Below are 10,000 nucleotides of genomic sequence, written 5' to 3' on the forward strand. Positions count from 1 at the left end.
TACATAACTCCACATGTGTTCATTCATAGTTGTGATGCCTTCAGTGACAATCTACAATGTAAATAGTCATGAAAATAAAGAAAACACATTGAATGAGAAGGTGTGTCCAAACTTTTGGCCTGTGCTGCATATATTTTTAACTGTCATAAATGTGAAAAAAGAAGTAGACAACTGCCAAATCAACTCTTCATTCCCTTTTTATCAATATTGCATGCTGACTTTTGACTTAGCTTGGTTATACTGAGCAGCCTGGACCGTGATGCATATACCGAAGTAATTTGCACAAGAGACCAAAATCAAAGCTCTGTTCTTTACATGCACTGGCACAGTGTATTCTTACATGTTGTATTAACGTTGCCATATTGCACTGAGCAGCCAGGACAGATCCATTTATGGCTTCTGTGGCCGCACTTCTGTAGTTATATCTTTTTTCCCCCATTGCCGTCATTTGTGCCATTCACAAAAAGGTGCAATAAAAAAGCAGAACCACGAGTTAAGATTATGTTAAGGTTCCACTGTAGTTCTAAGCGTCATCCGCTTGGGTTCCAAGATCAGCAAGGGATTCCGAAACGACTTTGATTTCCGTGCAGCTTGTGGTAACCATCATTGTCCCACCCCCCCACAGAAGTGTTTGTCACCGTAGGTAAGAGGTAGGGCTTCATCAACATGCTATGTCACTCACATACACATACACATACACATACACATACACATACACATACATGTACACCCACACAGTGTCACCACATTACACCCACAGTTAATTCCAACTCATGTTTCACTCTTGGTATACCTGACGTTTTCTGCTTCTCCCCCCTTCTTCCACTGCGCCCTCTAGGATCCCATTTCACCCGGCAACAGCAGCAGCATAGCCATGCAACGTCTTGCCGCCACTTCCAGCTAGGCCCCCAGGCCACGCTGCCCATGGACTTCCCCATGCCCCAACCGCAGTCGGGCATCAACCCCCACCTGGCCCCGTCCGGCCACCAGCACGGACCCCCACTACACCACCCGCCCCTCAACCCTATGCCCGCCCCCCAGTTCCAGGACATCCCTGCCCCTCCCTTCCTACCTCAGGCATTACACCAGCAATACCTCCTTCAGCAGCAGATCCTTGAGGCTCAGCACCGACACATTTTGCCGCCTAACAGGTAACCAACCCCCTGCTCCTGACATAAATATAAAGTAAAATATTCCTGTTCCATTAGGGATAGATATCGTTCACATTTGAATTGATACGGCACCAATTCTTGGTACCTGTGAATCCATATCAGCATTTAACGATACCAATTTTCAGTACTTTTATGTGTGCTAATAAATGTTAATTGCTTGATAATACCATTTTATTTTTTAATGTAACATAAAACAATTGCTGATTATAACTTAGCTGTCCAGTTGTTATATCTTGTTGCATTTGAGTGTCATTTGCAATGCAGTTGCACTTCCAAGACATTAGATGACAGCACTGTATAGCAGGGGCCGGGCTGTAGTTTGTAAGTTTGAAATGTTTTATATTGTAAAAATTACAAACGTTCCTTGAAGTGAAGAATGAAGAATCTATACGAGTAGTAACTAGAGATAAATGCCGATAAATGCGTTAAAATGTAATATCAGAAATGATCGGTATCGGTTTTTTATTATCGGTATCAGTATCGTTTTTTTTTATTTTTATTTATTTTTATTAATTAAATCAACATAAAAAAACACAAGATACACTTACAATTAGTGCACCAACCCAAAAAACCTCCCTCCCCCATTTACACTCATTCACACAAAAGGGTTGTTTCTTTCTGTTATTAATATTCTGGTTCCTACATTATATATCAATATATATCAATACAGTCTGCAAGGGATACAGTCCGTAAGCACACATGATTGTGCGTGCTGCTGGTCCACTAATAGTACTAACCTTTAACAGTTAATTTGACTCATTTTCATTCATTACTAGTTTCTATGTAACTGTTTTTATATTGTTTTACTTTCTTTTTTATTCAAGAAAATGTTTTTAATTTATTTATCTTATTTTATATTATTAATTTTTTTTAAGAGTACCTTATCTTCACCATACCTGGTTGTCCAAATTAGGCATAATAATGTGTTAATTCCACGACTGTATATATCGGTTGATATCGGTATCGGTAATTAAAGAGTTGGACAATATCGGATATCGGCAAAAAGCCATTATCGGACACCCCTAGTAGTAACGCTATGTAAAGCTAGAAGACGGAACGGCAATTCTACTTCCAGTTGAAGTTAAGTAAATAATTATTAAATACATACCGGTAATTAAACAAAAATTAAAGTTCTCATAAATAAATATTTAAATAATTTATGGTTCACTTATGAGATTAATAAAATTATCTTTAAAAAAAAAAAAGATTTCATCAGGATTCTTCTGTGGACTTTGTGAACAATTGTAGTTTGAACGATTTCTTAAAGGTTTTTGGAAAATGTTGACGTTGTGTCCTCCGGAACAAAGAACCCTCCGGATTGTTGTAGGCGCAAAGTTCAAAAGCCAGCATCTGTGATGGTATGGGGGTGTATTAGTACCCAAGGCATGGGTAACTTACACATCTGTGAAGGCACCATTAATGCTGAAAGGTACATACAGGTTTTAGAGCAACGTATATTGCCATCCAAGCAACGTCTTTATCATGGACGCCCCTGCTTATTTCAGCAAGACAATGCCAAGCCACATTCTGCACGTGTTACAACAGCGTGGCGTCGTAGTGCGGGTACTAGACTGGCCTGCCTGTAGTCCAGACCGGTCTTACATTGAAAATGTGTGGTGCATTATGAAGCCTAAAATACCACAACAGAGACTTGAACAACTTAAGCTGTACATCAAGCAAGAATGGGAAAGTATTCCACCTGAAAAGCTTAAAAAATTGGTCTCCTCAGTTCCCAAACTGAGTGTTGTTAAAAGGAAAGGCCATGTAACACAGTGGTAAAAATGCCCCTGTGCCAACTTTTTTGCAATGTGTTGCTGCCATTAAATTCTAAAATAAAATTAAGTTTTTCAGTTTGAACATTAAATATCTTGTCTTTGCAGTCTATTAAATTGAATATAAGTTGAAAAGGATTTGCAAATCGTTGTATTCTGTTTTTATTTACGATTTAAACAACGTGACAACTTCTCCAGTGTTGGGTTTTGGAATTTTACGGGAATCAACCCCCCTGTAGTACCGACGGAATTCGGTCGATGCCTATAAAAGCAGATGGATAAAAAATAAGTGTAACAATAACTACGAATGTCCTGGTCAATATTTTTGGCCTCCCATCCCAATCCGAAACTTTGATAATAGATCAGAGGACTGAAAATGTTTTATAGAGAGTAACTAAATTAAACACAATACATTTTTTATAAATAATTTATTTTTGTGTTTTGAATTTGCTAGTGTTGTCAATTAGATAATGCTATATTTTGTGGTATTGAATATTACATACAATTTTTTTAACAAAATAAAGTGACTAATACACACTAACTAAACAAAAGCCCTCGAACCCAGAGCCTCAATTCCTAAGTTTGTAAACAATAACAAAGAAAAATAAATGATCGCAAAACCGGTGACAGCGTCCCTCCTCTTTTCTCGTTGTTTTCCTTTGAGTTATCTCTCTATCTGCACTAAATATAAATATTCCATCCATTCATTTTCTACCGCTTGTCCCTTTTGGGGTCGCGGGGGGGTGGCTGGAGCCTATCTCAGCTGCATTCGGGCAGAAGGCGGGATACACCCTGGACAAGTCGCCACCTCATCGCAGGGCCAACACAGATAGACAGACAACATTCACACTCACATTCACACACTAGGGCCAATTTAGTGTTGCCAATCAACCTATCCCCAGGTGCATGTCTTTGGAGGTGGGAGGAAGCCGGAGTACCCGGTGGGAACCCACGCAGTCCTGGGGAGAACATGCAAACTCCACACAGAAAGATCCCGAGCCTGGCATTGAACTCAGGACCTTCGTATTGTGAGGCACATATCGTGGTAGAGGAGTTTGCATGTCCCAATGATCTTAGGAGCTATGTTGTCCGGGGGCTTTATGCCCCCTGGTAGGGTCTCCCAAGACAAACTGGTCCTAGGTGAGGGATCAGACAAAGAGCAGCTCGAAGACCTGTATGAAAAATACAATCGAAGGACCCAGATTTCCCTCGCCTGGACGCGGGTCACTGGGGCCCCCTTCTGGAGCCAGGCCCGGAGGTGGGGCATGATGGCGAGCGTCTGGGGCCCGGCCGGGCACAGCCCGAAGAGGCAACGTGGGTCCCCCCTCCAATGGGCTCACCATCCATAGCAGGCGCCATAGAGGTCGGGTGCAATGTGAGCTGGGCGGCAGCCGAAGGCAGGGCACTTGGCGGTCCGATCCTCTTGGGACGTGGAATGTCAGCTCACGGGTGGGGAGGAGCCTGAGCTAGTGCGCGAGGTGGAGAAGTTCCGGCTAGTTATAGTCGGACTCACTTTGACAGACAGCAAGGGCTCTGGAACCAGTTCTCTCGAGAGGGGCTGGACACTCTTCCACTCTGGCGTTGCCAGCAGTAAGAGGCAACGGGCTGGGGTGGCAATTCTTGTTGCCCCCCGGCTCAAAGCCTGCACGTTGGAGTTCAACCCAGTGGACGAGAGGGTAGCTTCCCTCTGCCTTCAGGTGGGGGGGACGTGTCCTGACTGTTGTAGCGGCAGCTCAGAGTACCCACCCTTTTTGGATTCACTCGAGGGAGTACTGGAGAGTGCTCCCCCGGGTGTTTCCCTCGTTTTACTGGGGGACTTCAACACTCATGTTGGCAACGACAGTGAAACCTGGAGAAGCGTGATTGGGAAGAATGGCTGCCCGGATTTGAACTCGAGCAGGCAGGTACCGTCAGGCGAAGCGGTGTGCGGCTTCAGCGGTCGCGCAGGCAAAAACTCTGACATGGAAGGAGTTCGGGAAAGCCATGGAAAACGACTTCCAGACGGCTTCAAAGCGATTTTGGACCGCCATCTGCCGCCTCAGGAAGGGGAAGCAGTGCAATGTCAACACCGTGTATGGTGGGGCGGTGTTCTGCTGACCTCGACTGCGGATGTTGTGGATCGGTGGAGGGAATACTTCGAAGACCTCCTCAATCCTACCAACACGTCTTCCTATGAGGAAGCAGTGCCTGGGAAATCTGTGGTGGGCTCTCCTATTTCTGGGGTTGAGGTTGTCGAGGTAGTTAAAAAGCTCCTCGGTGGCAAGGCCCCGGGGGTGGATGAGACCCGCCCGGAGTTCCTTAAGGCTCTGGATGCTGTGGGGCTGTCTTGGTTGACAAGACTCTGCAACATCGCGTGGACATCGGGCGCGGTACCTCCGGATTGGCAGACCGGGGTGGTGGTTCCTCTCTTTAAGAAGGGGAACCGGAGGGTGTGTTCTAACTATCGTGGGATCACACTCCTCAGCCTTCCCGGTAAGGTCTATTCAGGTGTACTGGAGAGGAGGCCACGCCGGATAGTCGAACCTCGGATTCAGGAGGAACAGTGTGGTTTTCGTCTTGGTCGTGGAACTTTGGACCAGCTCTATACTCTCGGCAGGGTCCCTGAGGGTGCATGGGAGTTTGCCCAACCAGTCTACATGTGCTTTGTGGACTTGGAAAAGGCATTTGACCGTGTACCCTGGGAAGTCCTGTGGAGAGTGCTCAGAGAGTATGGTGTAACGGACTGTCTGATTGTGGCGGTCCGCTTCCTGTACGATCAGTGTCAGAGCTCGGTCCGCATTGCCGGCAGTAAGTCGGACCCGTTTCCAGTTAGGGGTTGGACTCCGCCAAGGCTGCCCTTTGTCACCGATTCTGTTCATAACTTTTATGGACAGAATTTCTAGGTGCAGTCAGGGCGTTGAGGGTATCTGATTTGGTGGCTGCAGGATTAGGTCTCTGCTTTTTGCAGATGATGTGGCTCTGATGGCTTCATTTGGCCACGATCTTCAGCTCTCACTGGATCGGTTCGGAGCCGAGTGTGAAGCGACTGGGATGGGAATCAGCACCTCCAAGTCCGAGTCCATGGTTCTCGCCCGGAAAAGGGTGGAGTGCCATCTCCGGGTTGGGGAGGAGATCTTTCCCCAAGTGGAGGAGTTTAAGTACCTCGGAGTCTTGTTCACGAATGAGGGAAGAGTGGATCGTGAGATCGACAGGCGGATCGGTGCGGCATCTTCAGTAATGCGGATGCTGTATCGATCCGTTGTGGTGAAGAATGAGCTGAGCCGGAAGGCAAAGCTCTCAATTTACCGGTCGATCTACGTTCCCATCCTCACCTATGGTCATGAGCTTTGGGTTATGACCGAAAGGACAAGATCACGGGTACAAGCGGACGAAATGAGCTTCCTCCGCCGGGTGGTGGACCTCTCCCTTAGAGATAGGGCGAGAAGCTCTGTCATCCGGGGGGAGCTCTAAGTAAAGCCGCTGCTCCTCCACATCGAGAGGAGCCAGATGAGGTGGTTCGGGCATCTGGTCAGGGTGCCACCCGGAACACCTAGGGAGGTGTTTCGGGCACGTCCGACCGGTAAGAGGCCACGGGGAAGACCCAGGACACGATGGGAAGACTATCTCTCCCGGCTGACATGGGACCACCTCGGGAGGAGCTGGACGAAGTGGCTGGGGAGAGGGAAGTCTGGGCTTCCCAGCTTAGGCTGCTGCCCCCGCGACCCGACCTCGGATAAGCGGAAGAAGATGGATATATATATATATATATATATATATATATATATATATATATATATATATATATATATATATATATATATATATATATATATATATATATATATTACATACACGGCTTGTTTGAAGGAAGGCAAGGTTGTTTTATAAATATCCCCGCCATGCCTCCATGGTTTGATTTAAAATTTTCGGGATGTATGAAGATCCCAAATACATAAACATAGGTAGCATTAGGTAAGAAAAGTCAGTTTTGCATAATAGGTCCCCTTTAATACATGTGATCAGTGTCGGTATCGGCCGATGTACTCATAGATGATTTGTATCAGAATCGGCAGCACAAAACCCTGATCGGAACATTCCTATTGATAAGTAATAACAGAGGTTTATGTGGAAATTTTGCATTGAGTCCTACTAAAATGTTCGCTTTTACTTGTGTCAGTAGACGCACCCAGGAGAGAGTTCCTCACCAGCCCCATAGACTGCGTCCAGGCTACGAGTTTGGCCCGCCTCTGCACGTCCCTCCCCAGCCAGTGGTGCAGCAGCCACGCTACCTGGCTGAGGGCACTGACTGGTAGGAAAAATATGTGTTTACAGAACTTTAATAGCGAGCATGCTGTTTTTGTTTGACTTCCACAAACGCTGATTACCATAAATGATGTCCAATTAAAACAACATAGTTGCAGAGGGGTTTTGGTTTAGAAAATGAGGACGAGAAAGGGCGCAGACAGCGCTCGCGTCATGACTCTTGTAACGTGAATAAGTATTAATGAGTTATCTAAGCTTTCGCACAAAGATGTAAGACATTGTCAGCAATATTTGTAATTTTAGTTGCTGTAGTTTTTTCACCAATGTATTCATAAAAAACTATTCCAAAGAGGTCAACACTTCTTACGTCTATAAACACTGCAGTGTAAAAGCATATCAATTGATGCATGTTAATGTAGTTGTAACTAATGGGGTGCTTCACATACCTGTGGAAGCAAGTTAGGGGGCAACGTTGCAAAAACAATGCTTGTGGTGTTAATTTACATAAATAAGGTACCTAAAAAGGACAGGGTGATGATTGGGGAGTGATTTATTTCCGAAATTATTAATGATTTTAATCCCTGCCACACCCACTGGATTATACTGTGTATATATATATATATATATATATATATATATATATATATATATATATATATATATATATATATATATTCCAAAGACATGCACCTGGGGATAAGTTGAATGGCAACACTAAATTGGCCCTAGTGTGTGAATGTTGTCTGTCTATCTGTGTTGGCCCTGCGATGAGGTGGCGACTTGTCCAGGGTGTACCCCGCCTTCCGCCCGATTGTAGCTGAGATAGGCTCCAGCGCCCCCCGCGACCCCAAAGGGAATAAGCGGTAGAAAATGGATGGATGGATGGATATATATATATATATATATATATATATATATATATATATATATATATATATATATATATCATTTATTTCCTAAAATTGTAGAAGATTAGGCTGACTTTGAATGGTTGTTCTACAATATTTATTGAAGTATGGGTTGCTTCCTTGAATATGTAAAGGAGACTAATCTCCAATTTAGCCCCGACTGAATTTCCATGAATTATCTATGGCCCCCGGGATGATATTTGATTAGTATTAGAACCGTTTTGCACGCACCAATACTAATTTTTGGGGTCCCACTTTTTTGTAGCCGTTTTGAAAACAAATGATAAATGTATGCATTAACCTGTTATATCTCACATTCTATATTGTGTTTTGGAAAAAGGTTGTCATAAAAGTTAATTCATTAAAAAAATAATACAAAAGAAAACAAATGTTTTTGTATATGTAAATTTATTCAGTTATAAACATTTATTCACTTTCTTCTTTCCTTCATGGATCGAAACTTTACCGCTGCCGATATTTTTTTTTCTATATTTTAATTGTAATATTTTCAGAATGTGTTTGTTCTATTTTTGGCCAAAGTAAGACAAAGAAAACACTCCGAAGTTGTCTTTATTTTTTATTTTTAATGCCATGATTTTATTAGTCCGACATGCGTGTACACATTTTCCTTCATGCGGCCTCTGAGCTAAAATGAGTTTGACACCCCTGGTCTAGGTCTTCTTTGCTTTTGTTTGTTTGTTCTATCTTTTGTTGGTGGATTTGCCTGTATTCATTTGACTGATGTATTTTATGTATATATTTATTTCCATCCATCAATCCATTTTCTACTGCTTGTCCCTCTCGGGTTTTTTTTGAGACTTATATTAGTAGGTTGCACAGTGAAGTACATATTCCGTACAATTGACCACTAAATGGTAACACCCGAATACGTTTTTCAACTTGTTTAAGTCGGGGTCCACTAAATTGATTCATGATACAGATATATTATCATATATACTATCATCATAATACAGTCATCACACAAGATAATCATCAGGGTGTATATATTGAATTATTTACATTATTTACAATTCGAGGGCCGGGGGGGGGGGGGGGGGGGGGTTAGGTTTGGTTGTTATCATCAGTCATCAACAATTGAGAACAGAGAAATGGATATTGAAACAGTGTAGACTGACTTGGTAGGATATGGACAGCAAGTAGTGGGCATAGAGAGAGAGAGAGAGAGAGAGAGAGATCAGAAGGCATAAGAAAAATATCTGCATTTGATTGTTTACATTTGATTATTAACAACAATCCGGGGAGGGTGTTAGTTTAGGGTTGTAGCTGCCTGGAGGTATACTTTTATTGCGGTTTTGAAGGAGGATAGAGATGCCCTTTCTTTTATATCTGTTGGGAGCGCATTCCATATTGATGTGGTATAGAAAGAGAATGAGTTAAGACCTTTGTTAGATCGGAATCTGGGTTTAACGTGGTTAGTGGAGCTCTCCCTGGTGTTGTGGTTATGGCGGTCATTTACGTTAAGGAAGTAGTTTGACATGTACTTCGGTATCAGGGAGGTGTAGCGGATTTTATAGACTAGGCTCAGTGCAAGTTGTTTTACTCTGTCCTCCACCCTGAGCCAGCCCACTTTGGAGAAGTGGGTAGGAGTGAGGTGTGATCTGGGGTGGAGGTCTAGAAGTAATCTGACTAGCTTGTTCTGGGATTTTTGGAGTCTAGATTTGAGGGTTTTGGTGGTGCTAGGGTATCAGGAGGTGCATGCGTAATCGAAAAAGGGTTGAACGAGAGTTCCCGCCAGAATCTTCATGGTGCTTTTGTTGACCAGAGAGGAGATTCTATAGAGAAATCTCGTTCGTTGGTTGACCTTTTTGATTACCTTGGTTGCCATTTTATCACAGGAAAGATTAGCCTCTAGAATGGAACCTAGGTAGGTGACCTCATCTTTCCT

At 43.5% G+C, this 10,000-nt stretch overlaps 1 protein-coding gene across 3 annotated transcripts in view; it reads left to right on the forward strand.

Moving 5' to 3' along the window:
* The window catches only part of ark2cb (arkadia (RNF111) C-terminal like ring finger ubiquitin ligase 2Cb), a 40,666-nt gene that overhangs the window by 9,934 nt on the left and 20,732 nt on the right, over positions 1 to 10,000 (forward strand). Inside the window, exons 2-3 of one of the 3 annotated variants that reach the window (XM_061928867.2) lie at positions 839 to 1,151; positions 7,101 to 7,232. In XM_061928867.2, the coding sequence (XP_061784851.1) occupies positions 839 to 1,151; positions 7,101 to 7,232 (445 nt within the window). The remainder of the gene's footprint in view (positions 1 to 838; positions 1,152 to 7,100; positions 7,233 to 10,000) is intronic. The other 2 variants (XM_061928868.2, XM_061928869.2) reach the window with 2 other exon arrangements.

This window comes from Nerophis lumbriciformis, linkage group LG33 (genome assembly GCF_033978685.3).
Source record: "Nerophis lumbriciformis linkage group LG33, RoL_Nlum_v2.1, whole genome shotgun sequence".
NCBI classification, from domain to species: domain Eukaryota; kingdom Metazoa; phylum Chordata; class Actinopteri; order Syngnathiformes; family Syngnathidae; genus Nerophis; species Nerophis lumbriciformis.